The sequence below is a fragment of the Podarcis bocagei genome, assembly GCF_964188305.1.
Source record: "Podarcis bocagei genome assembly, chromosome: 8".
NCBI lineage: Eukaryota > Metazoa > Chordata > Lepidosauria > Squamata > Lacertidae > Podarcis > Podarcis bocagei.
The window spans coordinates 68,781,641-68,800,813 of record NC_138133.1 but is presented as its reverse complement, the minus strand read 5'-3'; the positions used below and the strand labels follow the sequence as shown (position 1 = coordinate 68,800,813).

Genomic DNA, 19,173 nt, shown 5'->3' with positions numbered 1-19,173 from the left:
CACAAGCACAACAACCATTCCGCTATTGGGAAAATTGCTCTCAGCACAGTGCAACAGCCGAATCTATCGAGTGTTTTGTGCTTGTGACTGATGCTGCACAGCCACTAGGGCAGCAGTTATTATTGTTACATTCTGTGACAGTTAAGTTTGTGCAATGACATCAACGTCCAAACTTTTCCCACTACCTTTATATTCCCCTTGAATCTTCCCCTTTGTTATTGCATATCCTGTTTAAAGATCGGGTGCGTCCCGAGGTGTTGTGGCATCAGCAGCACAGCTTAGACTCTGGACAGCCTGCGTGATAATCACAACTGGATGATATACTGGATAATTATGAACTTGGTTTTCCATAAATCAACACTTTTAGTTGAGCTTAAGTTATCTGTTTTTTCTTTTAAAAAAAGAAAGAAATACTGTATTTTACTAGTGATCAGCAAAGAAAGTCAGAAGGTATTATGCAGATTTATGCAGGCATTCATAAACTTTTTCATGGACCTTTACTATTATTTTTTTTAAAACCTGAATGTCCACATTGTTCACTATTCAAAATGGGGAGAAATGTTCAGATACATGCGGAAGCCAAATGCAGATATGGGAAAACATCCTCTTTTGCCCCTAAAGCACTAACCACATAGTTGCAACAGGAACTACATAGATCCTTATTCAAATATGTAACAGCCGCTACGATTTAGCTTGCGTTTTCATTTGCAGTGGGAAAAGCACAAATATGACATATGTTGCTATATTCTGAAAGCATAAGGCTCCTAACTAAAGTTACGTTTAAAGAAGAATGTTCATGAACAATACAATGCCATGTTCAACTTTTAGCTAGCCGTTAAAGAAGCAGCTTAACATATTAACATTTTAATTTAAAACTCTTATTAATCCTATTTGCAAATATATCATTCAGATGTTGCTGAAGTGTAGCTCTCATCTTCCCTGGACCATTCTCTCTAGGGCTGATAGGAATTGGAGTTCAACAACATATGGACAGCCACAGGTTAGCCTCTCCTGCTGCAAAGTATGTTACCTATACAGTATATTATTACGTACAGCTCTAAAAATAATGTAACCTTTTCTTTTAATCTGGGCATAAATCATTAAAATGAAGTCAGTTTTCACACAAATTACCTGTTTAAAGATACATTTTTTACATTAGAGGGGATAAAATATGTTGATTTTATTAGTTACATTTTCAATGATGATGTCCTCAAAGGGGGTAAACTAAAATAGATAGATAATAGATAGATAATAGATAGATAGATAGATAGATAGATAGATAGATAGAAGCACACACTTATACAGTGAACATAAAATAAGGCAACAACTAACAAAACAGAAGACTCCTATTTTTAACAATAAGCACAGCTGTGCTTCTACTATTGAATAACAGCAAGATACTTATAAGAGATGCAGGATGATGGCATTCGTTTTCTCTCCCACTAATGTAGACAAGACATGCTACTTAAGTACACACAAAGAGAAGGCATTTCAGTATTTCTTACCTGATGCATCGGTCTGCTGCTTCGCTTCTGAGGCTGGTACGTGAGCCAAGTATATAAAATCGGATCGATATTGACTGTTAATCCCTGCATGCTGGCCAAAAGCACGGCTCCTACATAACAACAGAAATAACAAAGATGTACAGATTACACACATGGGGATTTTTTTTTTTTAAAAAAAACCTCTCATCTCGGACACACCGTGGGTAGCAATATCCCAAACACCTATACTCATTATTTTCTACAGAACCCCATATATAACTCTGGGCCAGTTTACAATACAAAACAAACAGTATAAAAGTCAACATTAGAAGGAAGGTTGGGGAGTGGCAGCTGCCATGCAGGGTACTCTCTCATTACATAGTACGTTTGGAGGGACCCATTCCATGGTTTTGACTTCAAAAATTGCAATTATTTTCCATTGAGTAGCCACAGGCAGAATACACTTTGAAAACTGAATTACTAAGTTAGAGCATCAGGTGGTTTTACATGCACACCAGTCACCATATTTTTACGTGTATAAGACTATGTTTCTTTCTTTAAAAATCATGCTAAAAAGTGGAGGTCGTCTTATACATGGGTAGTGCATAGGGTAGGCATTTGATTAGTTGCTGCTGCAGCTGTCAGTAGCTATTGTGCGTGTTATTGGTTGCTGCGTCAATGGGTGGTGTTGATTGGCTGATGTTCTGGCAGCTGGGTGGGTGATAGGCAGCTTCTGCCAGCGATGGGACACAGATTTTGTGATGCATTCGGGTGAGCAATCTGCCCCCCAAGCTCAACAACTCTGTGCCATCTCCCCCAATTTCCTTAAATTTGAGTCCCTAAAAATAGGGGGCATCTTATACATGGGGGCATCTTATAGATGGAAAATTATGGTACTTCCTATAATAATACTGAGCTGGCAAGTTTATTTTATAACAACACTGGCTTCTCTCTCTCTCTCTCTCTCTCTCTCTCTCTCTCTCTCTCTCTGTGTGTGTGTGTGTGTGTGTGTTAGTGAGAGCAACACTTAGCGAGAGCCCTTATATATTGCCATGGGAATACTACATCAAAAGATTAAAACATAAAAGACTTCTAGGTCATGGTTACATAGTATCTAATTCAATTAAAATACCAAAAACTGAAGAGTTGATCTTGTTCTCCTAAAAGTTAGTAAAAGATGAAGAAAAAATTCTATCAGCTCTACTGGTATCAGGGTCTCATCATAAATTTGCAGAAGATCTTTAGAGACAGGTGTTAGACAAATGCCTTTTCTTTTTTAGAAATAATTATAGTAACTCAAATTTATTGAAATGCATTCTAAAATGTCTTAAGCATATTTAATTATTAATAAATCTTACATGGATTTCAATAGGATTTTTTTTGCAATAAACCAGTGTAGGATTGTAGTATGAGTGCAATGGCCCTTAATTTACTGCAGTTTCCAAACAAGTAGCAAGTCAGCCTTTGTTGTCGATTTTTTGGCCACTCTTGTATCTGGCAAATAATGGAATATACAGGGCTAAAACCACTTGCCTCTGTGCAATGTATATTAACATAGAAGTAGCCATACATATGCCAGCTCAGAAACCTTCCACATTTTTTATTAAAGAGATATTGGAAACATTATTGCAACCACAAAATCCATAATGTGTTGAATAAGGCAGTATACAAATTTACATGTGAATAAAAAACCCATTTACTTAAAAAAATATTAAGACTTGAAAATATTTTTGCAAATGTTTATGTATTTCAAGTATACAGAAGTCCTGGGTTTTTTCATATGACGTGTAATATTCTTTTATACTCACGTGATCCAGGGAAGGAGGCTTCTAAATAAAACACTAACCATCAAAAAACAATTATCATACCACTGTCCTTTGCAAGTAGACAGCTATTAAGAGAAATTAATTAGAGTTTAAATGACTCCCAAGCATTTAACCTTCTTAAAGCTAAAATAGTAATGCATTTTTTATAATCTAATACTCAGTATAAATATTCAGTATGAAACTACATGGCATTTGTCTTCTACACAGCATAGCAAACTTTGCCATTCTAATAACGTGAAAGGTTTCTGTAGCTAAGAATATGATTCTGGCAAGCATATATTTTAGTAATGGAAGTGGCAGCAAGAGACTCCAGTAAAGAAGCATTCTAAACAATCATAGTCTATTAGTATTACACAAGTTGATATGGCTAATCAAACGTATTTAGCTTCTAATATCCCTGGTATAGGCAAACTTGTCCCTCCAGATGTTTTGGGACTACAACTCCTATCATCCCTGACCATTGGTCCTGTTAGATAGGGATGATGGGAGTTGTAGTCCCAAAATATCTGGAGGGACAAGTTTGCCTATGCCTGTAATATCCAGTGGAAAAACTAAAGTGGCTCTCTATGTAACGCAGAAGGGGTGTGGGTGGGTACATGTTTGAGTTTGATTTTAATGCACATGAGCCTATAAATAGCACAACTTATCCCATATGAATGTGAGCAAACAACTTTCATTTTGTATACAGACAATCTGGTACATAACAGATCTATAAATCACTAAAAGGAAATATCCAACTGTCTCTAATTTTAGTATAGCAGACAACATTTGGTGTTTTGATGCTACTGCATACTGCCAAAACACTGACATTCCAAGCATACTTTTCCAAGTGGATACTCCAGAGTACTGTGATAATTTTCAGTTATAGCTGAAGCTGAAGCAGAGGCTAAAGAGTCTCTTATACAGCATGAAAATTCAAACACACACACACACACGTTTATCATGTAAGAATCAAAATTCCATGAGGTTTTGCCATAGACTTCAATGGAATGTGCCTGCATTTCATTCTGAAACCAGGAAACGAACCCCCACTCCCAGAAATCAACAATTCTCCTGTTAAGCATCTATGCATAATATAAGAAACTAAATTATTTTCTGCAATAATAAAGTTTTCTGTGAAAAAAGAAATCTGATATCCCTGCTGTTCTCTAAAGACTACTTTCAAGGATGCCCTTGCACTGTATGTACAGTGGTACCTCAGGTTAAGTACTTAATTCGTTCTGGAGGTCCATAATTAACCTGAAACTGTTCTTAACCTGAAGCACCACTTCAGCTAATGGGGCCTGCTGCTGCCATGCCGCCGGAGCACGATTTCTGTTCTCATCCTGAAGCAAAGTTCTTAACCTGAAGCACTATTTCTAGGTTAGCAGAGTCTGTAACCTGAAGCGTATGTAACCTGAAGCGTATGTAACCCGAGGTACCACTGTACTGGCATACCCAGTATGTCAAGTTGGAGTAATAAGGCCTTTTCACTGGTTGTACTCGGGCTTTGGAACTGCCCTACAAAGGCGCTCATCTTGTCCCCTCCTTCATGTCCTTCAGATGGATTGTAGAAATCTTCTTTTTTGGGCTCTGGGCCATGAGAAATAATAGCTTTCTCACTGAACTGCTTTTAACTTACTGTAACAAGTTTGGTTAATTTGCTTTGAATGGCTGTTTGCACTTCCTATCTTTTTAGTTAAGTGTCCTGCTTTTTAATTTTCCGTTATTTTAATTATTGTTAGCTGCCTTGCACTCTATTAAGAAAAGACAAGAGTATAAATGCTTTAAATCAAGGGTGGTTAAAACCTTTTCAGCCCAATGACTACCTTCTCTCATGGGCTGCGTTGCACAAGCTGGCCAGACACAGTGATAGGTGGAACTTTTTTATATGTAGGTTTTGTAAAGCCATGCTTTCAGTCCTTTGGAAAGAAAAGCAAGAGGCAGCGTAATGTAGATTATTTTTACAGAAAATGTCATGTTCCAGTTACTATGCACCTTGACTGGCTAGGGGACATTGTCTGCTGCTTCACTTCAGACATCAAAATGTTTCTGACAAGTCCAAATGGTTTTAGACATATCATCCATGAAAGTGATCTAGAGAGTGGTGCTAGTTCAGTGAAATTCTCCTGGATGAAATGGGTTATCTAAACCCATTTCAGCCTGTCTTCAGTCTTGGTTGCAGAGCCGCTACTAGAAAGTAACACTGGGGGACTTCTGCGGGCCCATGGTGGCTATGCTGTAGGGTCCACACAAGGTTCTATTTGTCTCCCATGCTTTTAAACATTTACAGTGGTACCTCAGGTTACATACGCTTCAGGTTACAGACTCCACTAACCCAGAAATAGTGCTTCAGGTTAAGAGCCTTGCTTCAGAATGAGAACAGAAATCGTGCTCCGGCGGCGCGGCGGCAGCAGGCGGCCCCATTAGCTAAAGTGGTGCTTCAGGTTAAGAACAGTTTCAGGTTAAGTACGGACTTTCCGGAACAAATTAAGTACTTAACCTGAGGTACCACTGTATACGAAACTATTGGAAGGTTTGGAGTGCAGTTTCACCAGTATATGGATGACACACAACTCACTCCTTACCATCTGCCTGCTCTCAATGGGGTTACACTGAAGGAGATGTATGCAGCTTGGGGATACTTCTGGATCCTTTGCTGTCACTTGAGCTCAGGTGGTCCCAGTGATGCAAAGTGCTTTCCACCAGCTTCAGCTGGTGACCCAGCTGTGCCCCTATCTGGACAGGGACAGCCTAACTAGTGTTGTCTATGCTCTGGTAACCTCGGTGTTAAATTACTGCAATGTGTTATACGTACGGCTGCCTCTGAAGACGTTTCGGAAACTTCAGCTGGTGCAGAATTCAACAGCTAGGTTGTTCATTGGGGCAAGACAGTTTGAGCCTATTACACCAATCGTGGCCCAACTGCACTCCCTGCCAATTAGTTGCTGGGTCCAATTCAAGGTGCTGGTTTTGACCTATAAAGCCCTAAATGGCTCAGGGCCACCACACCCTTAAGGACCACCTCTCTCCATATAAACCTACTCACACTTGGACCCTCATAATCTGAGGGCCTTCTTCATGTGCCTCCTCCATGATAGGTCTGGATGGTGGCAACACAAGTATTTATTTACTACTTGTTATTTATGTGTTATATTTATAAACCGCCATTCATCAAAAGATCTCAGGGTAGCTCCCTGTTTGTGGAATGCTCTCCCCAGGGAGGTTTGACTGGCACCTTCATTGTACACCTTTAGGCACCAGACCTAAAGCTGGCCATGATCAAACGGAGACATCAATATGATATGCAGATTAATCTAGATGCATGTATGCACCTATCAATGTGCATACCTCCTATGCTGGATGATTATGGACAAATTTCTAAACAGTGGCACAAACAGAATTACACTGTCATTAAACATTATAAATGTAGAAGGTGGCACACACATTATCATTTCCAAGTGAGCTTTAAGAAGATTATAGTTCTGGTGCATTAATAGACACAGCTAGAGATGGAGCAAACTCTTTTCTGCCAAGACTGAACATATAGGCTACTTTTAATTTTTCAATGCCATATTCCTGTACTGAAATGTATTGATCACAGCAAAAAGTATGAGAAAATATAGAATTTGTAACTATTTGCCGATTCTGAAATGCAGCTGTGCTTTTTGTCTTCGAAAATGCAGCTCTGAAGTTGAAAAGAACAGCCAATTCCACAGCACATGAAACAAACCGGAGTTGAGCAGGCAGTGTGTATAACTCTGACTTTGTACTTGTAAACATCCTTTCCACACTGAGCCCTCTGGGACAGTCAAAGAATTCAGTGAATGAACTACTTGAAATAAATAAAGAACACTTGACTTGGCATGCAGTACTTCTAACTGATTAAAAATAAGTATGACTGTTCTTTAGCTTCCCACTTTAAAAATGCTGTGGTAGTAGCAGTAAATTTTAATGTTATTAAAACCTTATAATCCCTGCACGCACACATAGCTTGTTAAAAATCTTTAAACCCCACCTATTTCAAGCCTGGAAATTTTATAACAATCTAGTGAATCCCAGAAAATAATGGGAGGTGCAAACTGCGTGTGCCTCATTCAGAAATGTCTGGCAACTGTCAGCAATTCTATTCTATGGATGCAGCTACAAATGTTTTTAAAGGTAAGGATGGGTAGACTTTGCAATTTCAGGGGTTTATGAAGCCACCTCTAATTGGGCTTTACAGGTTATGAAAGTAACGCAGTAGTTATTGTGGGTCCAAGTTACCATGAAAAGCATTTACCAAACCTTAAACACCTCAAATTTATCCCCAGAAAGGAAAGATGGTCAGTACACAAAAATGAGTAAGTTTTATGGAAAGTAAACTACACTAAGCAATTGCAGGTGCAATCAGTTTAGGTGAGTACTGAAGTATATTTGGTATGTCAGAAAACAAGTAATTACAGCAAACACAAATACAAAGTCTGGAGACATGATCAACTTGACTTAACCATTAATCACCCAAACTTAATTTATATCTGTCTGGATTAAAACTTTAAAGTAGACATTTTAAAGCCATGCAACCTAGGGAGAAGCTTTACCTACATTGCTAGCGTATGTTCATCATTGTGTCCATATGGGGGCAGTAACGTTTAAGAAAAATAATAACTGTACTATAGTTACCTTAATTATTTGTTCAGAAAACTGCCTTGGGTTTTCTCAATGAAAAAAATATATAAAGCTGCTCATCAGAAAGAAGTAAATATAAAACATTAAGGTTATGGCCTACCAAACAGCCCTCTTTTAAAATGCCGCTGAAGAATTATATTTAAGACCACCCAGTGTCCAGCTATGTCTCCAGTGTGTAGAGGATTTTCCTCTCAACAAAATATATTGGCAGTTTCACATCTTAATGTCTACCTCAGAGTTTCAGTCATGATGTTATCCTGATGAAGTATGTCCCTGGGATTAGCCGCTGCTATGTGTGTTTGCAACTGATCTATAAGGCAACATAAAAACATCACAGTAGATGGTTAAGAGATTCTACCATCTTTTTCCCCAGATCTCTCTACTTTTCCACCATGAAATACTGCCAAGTATATGAACCTGTATTGCTTGGTCATAGTAAGATATAATGCATGCCTTATCAACAAGACTAAGCAAGTCCCAAATCATCAAAAACCACTGGACTGCATATGGTGTTCCTTGAAAGCGATAGAACCAGTTATCTGAGTGCTGCATCCCAAACTGACAAGATACCATTAACGGATGGCTGGAATAGGGGCAGCGATGGAACCTGAGAATAATGCATACAAATTATTTTTACACAAATCACATACAGAGCTGTTTTTCATTTTCCATATCTGTACATACAATTTAACAGCTAAAATGGCTAGGTATGCACATTTTATTCTAAGATATTAATTTTTCCCTTTCTTAACCACATTAATAATCCTTGCCACCAGGTAAGTTAAGTTCCCATCTGTAATTTGCAAATGGAGGCCTGCTGTTTATGTCATTATATACACTGATGGGTCAGTTAGTAGGATCAGGGGAATTCAAAATCAGGAGACAGTGCTCAAATCTCCCTGTTTGGATTCTCAAGAGTTCAAAGGTCCATTAGCACAGAGATGGTGAGATATTTCCATATTACTTCACAATCTTAACTCAGGACTTATGTCAATTCCACATGCAAAGCCTCTAAGTCATAGAATCGTACTGTTAGAAGGAACCCTGAGGATCATCTAGTCAAATGCCCTGCAGTGCAAGAATATGCAGCTGTCCCTTATGGGGATCAAATCTGCAATCTTTGCATTAAGTCGTGATGATCACTGTTCCTAAAATGGAAAGAAAGAAAGAAAGAAAGAAAGAAAGAAAGAAAGAAAGAAAGAAAGAAAGAAAGAAAGTTAGTTTACTCATGGATGTGATGAAAATGTATTATGTATTAAAAAGACCCACTAGTCAAATTTATTGGGGTGTACAAAAAGCCAGGAAGCTTTATAACTAGGAGTCAACCACAGTAATTTTGTTGTGTTTTGTTTTTTAAAAAAGGCATGGCGCAAAAAGTTTGGTTTGCATGCAAGTCAAAGATGGGAAAGATTTGTTTGCTTTAAGTCACAGAAGAGTACTATGACTAAATCACAACCTGACTTGGCTAAGACTAATGCAGATTTCCGGTGCAGAGAAAGGAAAAGTTTATCTGTGTCAGGTTGTTAGCTCAAAGAACAGACACTGCCCTATCCAGGGCTGAAGAGGGTCAAAGCTATGGAGCATATCTGGTGATTAAGCTGATAGCTATAACTCCAGCTGACTGCCAGAAGGAACTGTAGGGTTCATTACAGATGGAAGTTGCTTAAAGACTGAAAAGATATCAGTTTTCTTCATAATTTGGAACTAATAAGGAGTTTCCTCTATGGCAGATGGATTTTCTCTGCCTACTGGAGCAGGACCTTAACAGTTGAAGCTAAGTAGTCACAGAAACAGAAAGCTGACAATTCTCTCAATTGCAAATCTGATCCAGGAATGATCTAGAATATCAAAATAACCAGTAAGATCAACTCAGACATTCACAACCCTCTGTTCTATGAACCTGTTGTTCTATATTTGCAACCTTTGCAAATTTTTATTATAATCCTGCTCACAGTTACAAATTACATTAAAGCAAGATTAAACATATGTAACTAGGATCAGGTGTTTTTTTGTTTTTGCAAGAGCCTTTCCTCTGTTTTGTTCCAGGAAAAAAACTAGAAGCATGGTTGCTGTTTTTTAAATACAGAAGAAATCAAAAAGCGGGGTGGGGAGGGAACTACACCAGCCAGCAAAACAAAGAGAGGAAAGTTCTCAGGAATGCCACAAATAATGTATTTCAAAGACTGACACATTTTGGAGAAGGTCTTTCATCAGGGCCATCATTAGAAATAAATGTTGTCTAGCCATCCTCTCATATAATTTCTCCAAAATGTTATGGGATTGTACACAAATTGTATGTGGCACTCCTAAAATACAGAAGGACATTTTTAAAAGTATGTCAATTTTTGATGATCAGAGATAAGATTGTTGTGAGGGTTGCTGGTTTTTTGTTTTTGTTTTGCATTATTATCCTTAAGTTAATTGGGAGTGAGCCATAAGATAACATTTCCCTTCTTTTCAGGCGCTCCCTTCTGGATTGTATATTTCCACTGCCAGCTTTAACTGGTTAAACAGATTTGCAAACATGTCCCATGTGGTTACAATCGTATGGCAAGAAAATCTCTATCCCTGAGATAGAGAGGGCCTTTGGCTCTGTAGTAGAGCATCTGATTTGGATGCAGAAGGTTCCAGGTTCAATCCTTGGATTCTCCAGGTAGGGCTGGGAGAGAACCCTGTCTGAAACCCTGGAGGGTATGGTCGGTCAGAGTAGACAATACTAACCTAGATGGATCTGACTCCATAGAAGACAACTTCCAATGTTCCTCTTGCTGCTTTTGCCAGCCAGCCCAGTCCCCTTCCCTATCTATGCATGGGTAGTGGGTGGGTGAAGTCTGAAGCAGGAATAGGCTCCCCTATTCATCCATGGGCTCCATACGCAATCAACATTCAAAATCACATGAGGAGCCTATGCATGTAGAGCAAGGTGCCCTCTTTGGACCTTCCCACACAACACCTGGTGGAGGGGGAGCAGAGGGTGCAACAGAAGGTAAGGCTAGCAAGCACAGCCCCACCCTCTAAGATACACACCTCAGAAGACACTATCTGGCATCTACTGAAATTTCCTGGCATCAAGAAAAGTAACATATGGCTGAATGCTCCACTCTCACGATTGAGCCCTTTTAAACCCTGTTTAGAGAACACTTTCAGATCTTGTCCATCAGTTTCTCCTGCAACCTTGCTCTGTCCCATGGCAACCACTGCCTTTATTCCCCTCCACTCCCCTCATAGGCGGAACTGGGACAATTTGTTGGCATGCTTCACACCTACAGGGAGACCACTGTGTTACTCCCAGGTCAGTCACATTCTGCTCTACTGAGATGGACATTGAGGAATTAATAAATTCTAGGCCATATGGCTGTCTGGAGAAGTAAAGGCAAATACTTTTTTTAGTACCTTTTGCAAAAAAAAGTACTAAATTCTGGAACCAGGGCAGTAATTGGCTTGAGAAATGACTCCTAGAATTGTCCAGACTTACAGATTTAACCAAAGCTGAAGCGTGTTCTGTCCCACGTTTCTTCCATCATAGAACCAGGGCAGCTCACTTTGTTTCCGATGCAAAGTCACCCATTCAGAGACAGACAGACTTGGATTCAGCAAGCTGATGGCCTTAGGTGCCTACTTGCACAGGTAATGCAGCAAGCAACTAAAAATGAAGATTCATTTTACATCTTTCCAACTTTATTTTTAAAAATTTAAATCCGCACACACATCACATCATCTTCAGTACAGCTCTGTAAAAAGCTTTTGGCATCTCTTGATGTATCATAGCCACACAGAACACCAGACATTTTAGTTTTATATCTTATATAAGGGTATACCTGTATGTGTACTTAGTATTGTTTTTCATTTATATTGTGAACCACTTCAAATGTTTATTCAGGCACAAGAGGTGGGATATCAATATTTTCATCCAGCCAATCCATTAAAAGTGTACATATGTGACTTACGATTCTCTTCTCACTTACGTGTGGCAAAGCTGCTTTCCAAAAGAAAATGAAATTCATTTGGGATGGTTTTTCCTCAGAATAATGCTGATGATTAAAGTATCTTCCTACAAGATATCTGTCTTTGAATAAAGTGTCCTAGGCTAGTGTTCTTCAGCCCTGGGTCCCTAGATTTGTTGGACTGCAACTATCATCTCTAGCCAGCTTATCTCAATGGTCAAGGATGATTCCAACACTACCTAGGAATCCAAATTGAAGAACACAATCCTAGACCATATCATGCTGCTATGTGTTGAGGGTGTTTTTTATTTCCTTTAATTAAAGTAAGGATCGCTGCAGCATTATGATTAGAAAGTTACCAAATATTTTACGTTCAGTTGCCTTTTTTTAAAAAAAGAAAAAGAAAAAGTAGTAGGCAATTCATTATCCACCTTTTCTAATATTAAACTTCATGTTGCTAGTTCGGTGAGAATCTGTGTAAACAGATACTTGACAGGTAATGTATTATGTGTCAGTATTTTATGAGAGAAGTTTGGGAAAGGGTTTTCTTAACCTGACATTTTGTGGTTTTGCCTCATAAAACTAGCAGAGGACTCTGAACGGATTGTTAATGGGGTGAAGTAATGAACCTGGGGTGGGTGCGATAGAATAGACTGTCATAAAGAGGGAGAGGGGCACATAGTACACAGTAGCTTCATTAATAGATAAAAGCAGGGGGAAGTTTTTTGCTGCGACCCAGGCTCTGAAACAAAACAGTGCTGTGAACATCAGAAAATCATTAAGTCAAGCTGTAGGAATTGCTTTCAGCAACTTGTTGTCGAAAGTGGAATTGATAAACAGTTTAAACTGTATCCTACCAACCTTTCCTTAACATAATTACTGAGAAAAGTGTATTTTTTACTTGCTCTGTAACTTCAAAAGAGAACCTTGGTAGTCCATTTAAAAATGGTGGGCTTGTTTCCCCTTTTGATGATTTTTGTTTCTCAAAAGTTCTGTAAGGTAGAAAAATTAGCCACGGTCATCTGCTTCTAAGTTTAAGGCATGCTTTGATAACTCTAAAGATTGAAACTGCTTAGGAGTGTGAACATTTTAATATTTGATTCAGAAACTAAAGTGGATCTCTGTATCCTATAAAATATCCAATTCCTTGAAATTAAATAGGTAGTAAGTTTATGCTGGTGAATGTTTCCTTTGGTATGAAAGTTGAAAGGCTCAAGACCTGTTACCTAAACACAGCTTGAAAGACTAAGGCTGTCATTCTGTGTACACTTTCTTAGGAGTAAATTCCATTGGACTTCCTTTTGAATATAATAAATATATATAGAATTGTGCTGTAAGTTGTACACATATACAGTGAAATACAAGGCCAAGAACCAATTAATCCCTTGTTTTGCTTCTCTGGACATTTCTGGGTCTTTCTTCACAGTGCACCATGTGAGTAGGGCATGGGGTAATACACTTCCTTTTCTACAGGTTATCTTCTGGAGCACAAATTCCCACTAAAGGCCTCATCCATGGTTAAACATTATACCAGCAGCAATGTTAACCACAGTTCAGGCTAAACGGCAGTCACAGTTGATCAGCACTTACAAGTAGCTTCAAACTTGATTTCAAATGCTAAATATGGGACCAGCAATTATCTTTAATCATTCCTAATATTTCTGACAACATAACATTTCACTCTAGAAGGTAGAGAATGAGAACAGATAATGAGGATCATTCCCAATTGCTTGGTGATGATTAGAAAACTGGGTGGATAATCTTCTATATCTATCTATATCTAGCCATGTAGAAATTTTGGGAAACTATAGATTTTGAAAATATCTTTCAAGATCTATTTTTCATTAAAAACTAACCCCACACTGAATACAACAGTTTATTTATTACAAAACTCAACAAAATAAGTCCAGTTCTTTCTAAATACATTTAGAGTCTGCCAGCTTTCTTTTACTTTTGACTAGTTAGTGATTTCTTCCATTTTTTGTTTTTATTTATTGCAATATATTGGAAAACTTCTTGATCTCAAAACTCCAAAAGAAAAACCTAACCCACACTATCATAGTTTTCCTAAGTAATGACTGCAGTGACCTCTCAAATCATTTCATGCAGTCTGATGTTATAGAAAGAGGCATATCATTTTAATGCATTTTCCATTAATATGAAATTGCCTAGAACTTGAGGAGATCATCATCAGCCCCAAATGAAATAGAATTGGCCTCCACAGTCACTTATGGACACACTGTTAAGACCGTGTTCATGGAAGACAAACTTACTCGGCTATGAGTGATCGCCAAAGAAGAAGGAGTATTAAAAAGAATGGAAAAACACATAATGATCTGGTGGAGGTGTCACAATATCGCTAGAATACATTGTTGTTGTTGTTTAGTCGTTTAGTCGTGTCCGACTCTTCGTGACCCCATGGACCAGAGCACGGCAGGCACTTCTGTCTTCCACAGTCTCCCGCAGTTTGGTCAGACTCATGTTTGTAGCTTCGAGAACACTGTCCAAGCATCTCGTCCTCTGTCGCCCCCTTCTTCTTGTGCCCTCCATCTTTCCCAACATCAGGTTCTTTTCCAGGGAGTCTTCTCTTCTCATGAGGTGGCCAAAGTATTGGAGCCTCAGCTTCACGATCTGTCCTTCCAGTGAGCAGAATACATTAGAAAGTGATTTTGGTGGAAAGTGGAGATATACCTCTTTGGCCACACTTCTGGAGAGGGGGAGGTGTTTGATGATGATGATGACTACGACGACTGTACTGCTGGTTTTTTTTTAATGTAACTGAAGTATGAATTTTGTGTAAAGCTGTTTTGATCTCATTGTTTAATCTTGGTTTAGACTGCACATATTTCTATCCTGGGACCTTTGAGTGAAGGGAGGATTATAAATACTATTAATAAAATACATAACAGGCCAGTATATGCTGAGACATCCGACCTATACTGTAATAAGGAACTATTAAAGAAGGACCGAACTTTCTTTATGTATGTGACAACAGCAGCAAGAATACTTATTGCAAAGTATTGGAGGACCCAAGATTTGCCCACTCTGGAAGAATGGCAGGTGCAACTGACAGAATACATGGAGCTGGCGGAAATGACCGGCAGAATTCGAGACCTGGGAGAAGAGACAGTGGAAGAGGACTGGAAAAAGTTTAAAGACTATTTACAAAAACACTATAAATTGTATGAATCTTAAGAAAGTGCACGAAAGGAGATAACATGGCACCAGTAATTTAGGTGAAAGATATGTGACAATAAGCTGAATTTAATGATAAAGATAGAATTTGAAGTAATGTTATGTCTAAACCAAGTAGTTAAGTACCTGACAAAAATATTTAAAGTTTGAGACATAATGTTTGAAAATTAGAAATAAGAAATGAAACAAGGTAATAAATTGCTGTGCATAACTTTATTACGGAGAACGCAGGAAAGGGAGATGTGAGGAAGTCCAAATAGTTATGAAAAAAGATTTATGAACGGTTATGATTTTTTCACTTTATGCCTATGCTTCTGTCTTTTTTATGTTTTTTTCTTTCTTTTCTGTTTGTTACTCTTTGGTGAAGGTATTGTATATGTTTGGTGATATTCTTTGTTTAAAATTTTGCAATAAAATATTATTATAAAAAAAAAGAAAAGTTACAAGGAAGATGGAGCAAGCTTGCTTTCTCCTGCTCTGGAGGGTAGGACTTGAACCACTGGTTTCAAGTTCCAAGAAAGGAGATTCCAACTAAACAAGAGAAAGAACTTTCTGACAGTAAGAGCTCTTTGACAGTGCTTATGATAATAATGATGACGATGATATTTTTATTATTTATATGCCGAAAATCTGACTGGATTGCCTCAGCCACTCTGGGTGGCTTCCAACAAAATATTAAAACACACATAAAAACCTCAAACATTAGAAACCTCCCTGTTCAGGGCTGTCTTCAGATGTCTTCTAAAAGTCTGATGTTTGTTTCCTTGACAATCTAATGGGAGGGCGTTCCACAGGGTGGGCCTAACTATCGAGAAGGCCCTCTGCCGGGTTCCCTGTAACCTCACTTCCCGCAATGAGGGAACTGCCAGAGGGCCCTTGGAGCTGGATCTCAGTGTCTGGGCTGAACATTGGGGATGGAGACACTCCTTCAGGTATGCAGTGGAACCGACTCCCTCAGAAGGTGGTGGTCTCTCCTTCCTTTGAGGTTTTTAAGCAGAGGTTGGATGAGGTCATGGATAGTTTAGTTGAGATTCTATGCTTCTATGAAAACTGCTACTTGCATCTAATGAGCTCATTTCAACATAGGTGACGTTTTGATGTTTAAAAGGTAGCAACAGAATTTTGTGTGGTGGATAAATGGTAATGATAGCCCTCTTCTTCAGCAGGCACCTGACATAACATATGATGTGCCCACCATGCAGAGGTCTTAAGGTGTTGTTGCCCAATTTGCACAATCCTTCCCCTAGCAAATTAATATGCTAACTATGTGGCATATTAACATATTAGCCTCCATATACAGCACCTGCACAATGTGCTACTGCAGGATAGATAGATAGTTTATTACGGCCATAGGCCCATATTCAATACATCATACAGCAACACAGGTATAACAAGATAAAATTAATAAATTAAGTTACGTTTAAATCAAGTACATCTCAGACCGTAAATTTCTAAATTCCATTAAAATAAGAACAGTATAGCGCTTAAAATATCAAATTATCAGTATAAATCAATATTATTTAGGCAAAATCAATAATCATAGAGTAATCCATTTTTCCTTTTATAGGCTAATACTGTTATCAGAAATCTGGCAACAGAAAGGGACCTACTTGGATCAGAATCTTGCAATAAATGAATTAGCTGTGTTTCCAAGGAGTCACCTGAGATTTCCAATAATAAAGGGGACAAAAATCTGATCCGAGAAACTGTATGTAGTGAACAACAGAATAGTATATGTTGTAAAGATTCTATAGATCTATTATCGCATACACACACCGCTGAGATCCGACCATTGGAAAATCTATTATTCAAGACATTGGAAGGAAAGGCATTAAATCTTGCCTTAATAAAGGCATATCTGTGGGCCGCTACAGACAAAGAGGTCAAATAAGATGGTATCTGCTGTGAGGGCACTATGCCAAGATTTAATGGTGAGCAAGTGCCACTACCCGAAATGGTGTTTTGTTGTAGGTCAATCTCCTCAAGTTTTTGAGTGAGGGTTTTTTTGCTGTGGCTAGGTCAAATTCCAATAATTCTGATGGAGACAATCCATAGGTCACTACTTTAGAATGGATCTCTTTTGCCCCTAGGACGGGAAAATTATCTCTCCAGAGGCATTGGATCAAATACAGATTCGGGAGCCTATGCCTTAAGGACAACCAGTAACAAAGGCTGCGCCTCCAAAGAGTATTTTCTAAAGATGTAGTTTTTAATTCTAAGCAAATAGCTGCGTTACTAACGCACTGAGGAAGTTTTAGCAGTCGTCTTAGAAATTGATTTTGAATTACCTCCAAGGGCATCAAGTTTACTGCGGTCCCCCATAAAGGAACAGCATATGCCAATGTTGCAATTACTTTAGCTTTGAATACTTTCAGGGCAGATGGAACATGAAGAGCCCTGTCCGAAAAGAAAAAGCGCAAAGGATAGGGCCTTGGCCTTGTTTAAAATATGTGCAATATGGGCCTTCCAACCCAGATTATATTGGAGAAAGACTCCCAGGTATTGAAATTTATAGACCTGTTCAATAGGTTTTCCATGTAGTTGCCACTTATAGGATTTCCGACTTTTTGAGAAGATTAGTACTTTTGATTTAGATTGATTTATAGTGAGGGAATTTGTTTTACAATATGAAACAAAGAATTTCAATGCTCTCCTGAGGATAAAATCACAGCATGATAAGCATAGAGTAATAGTGGGCAACGATAGTTTGCGAGGCGGGGGGCAACTGCTACTGCAGGTGTATGGTGGAGATGGATGTATGGTGGAGATGGTGTAGCTCCTCCACAACACGAAGCTTATCACTGCATGGTAACGGTCTCAGCTGGCAGCTCAGTCTTACCGACCAAGTAGACTATTGCCTACCAAAATGTATGCCACAATGAAGTCATACAAGCCTCTTAGCTGGGAAAGCAGATTTTGTATTTTTACTGCTATACATGTTCCAACAATTTGCCAACATAAATTGCAAGCTCAGCAGTTTGAACAAGTTATACATTATTAACCATAAGCAACAAGGGGGCTACGTATCATGCAATTTAAGGCAATTAGTCAAGTGCTGTCAGCAAAAGATTCACTTGAGTGAGTCCCAAGTTTCTCAGAAGATCAAAGATAGCCAGTGTTGCATTCAATCCTAACCAGATCCAGATTCACACTTTCGATTAGGTATTTATGCTGATTTCGTGACTACTGCTTTTCCAGATCTATAAGAATAAGTGTGCTTTTGTTTTTTTACTAATATTTGTTTAATTAAGTTAATTAATTACAGCTTAACTGAAGTATTTTAAACTGAAGACCTCACACAGCTTTCAAAGCAGAGTCTGTAAGCTAATCCTCTTTTTAAAAAAAAAAACTGGCACTGAGGATGAAGTCAATAAATTGTCAATTAATAACATGCTTACTTTGATGGCTCTTCAGTAATTTACTTTCATACCACTTCATAAATTTCTTAGTACAACTTTTGGAATTTTGAGTACAGTACCTCTGCCATGGGAAAATTTGGTTTAAATCTGCTCTGCTGCCAATAAACCAATAAGACTAACTGGCTGATAATCCTCCCACACTGCACTGTTTAGGTATATGCAGTCAACCAGTGAAAGTTTAATTTGTTCCGCTAATGGCACAGAAAACTACTCAGAATTATTCACTGTAAGTCTAAACTTCAGCTCCCTTCTATCGTACGGACAAAATCCTAAATCATTCTGTGCTTGGTAACTGAATCTGTTTTATCTTTCTTTTGATCCAAAGCATAACAAATATAATGAGCACTACAGATAACTCAGATTGAATTGCACCTACTAGCAAAAACAATTACGATACGCAAAATGCATTGAAAGAAACTAGTATCTCCTTGGACTCATAAAGCCTTTTTATATATTTTTTTAATTTCTAAAGTGGTAATGTATATTTAAATGTTGATCTTGAGCAAACAAAACACTAGGTATACCATGTGTATCAGATCTAAGTGCATTCAAATGAACTTATATGGCAAATGGAATATAATAGTAAATTAAACTTATAGTAGCAAATGTCCTTTTAAAATGTATCACTCAACACAATTGAGTCTTGAATGCTTTTTTT

The 19,173-nt window shown here is 38.2% G+C and overlaps 1 protein-coding gene across 6 annotated transcripts in view; it reads right to left on the bottom strand.

Moving 5' to 3' along the window:
* VPS13B (vacuolar protein sorting 13 homolog B) overlaps positions 1-19,173 on the bottom strand; it is a 368,719-nt gene that overhangs the window by 227,019 nt on the left and 122,527 nt on the right. For all 6 annotated transcript variants that reach the window (XR_014010614.1, XM_081204225.1, XM_081204222.1 and 3 more), the window contains exon 20: positions 1,506-1,615. Coding sequence is in view for 5 of the 6 variants with exons in the window: in XM_081204225.1 (XP_081060351.1) it covers positions 1,506-1,615 (110 nt within the window). In the remaining variant the exon portion in view is untranslated. The remainder of the gene's footprint in view (positions 1-1,505; positions 1,616-19,173) is intronic.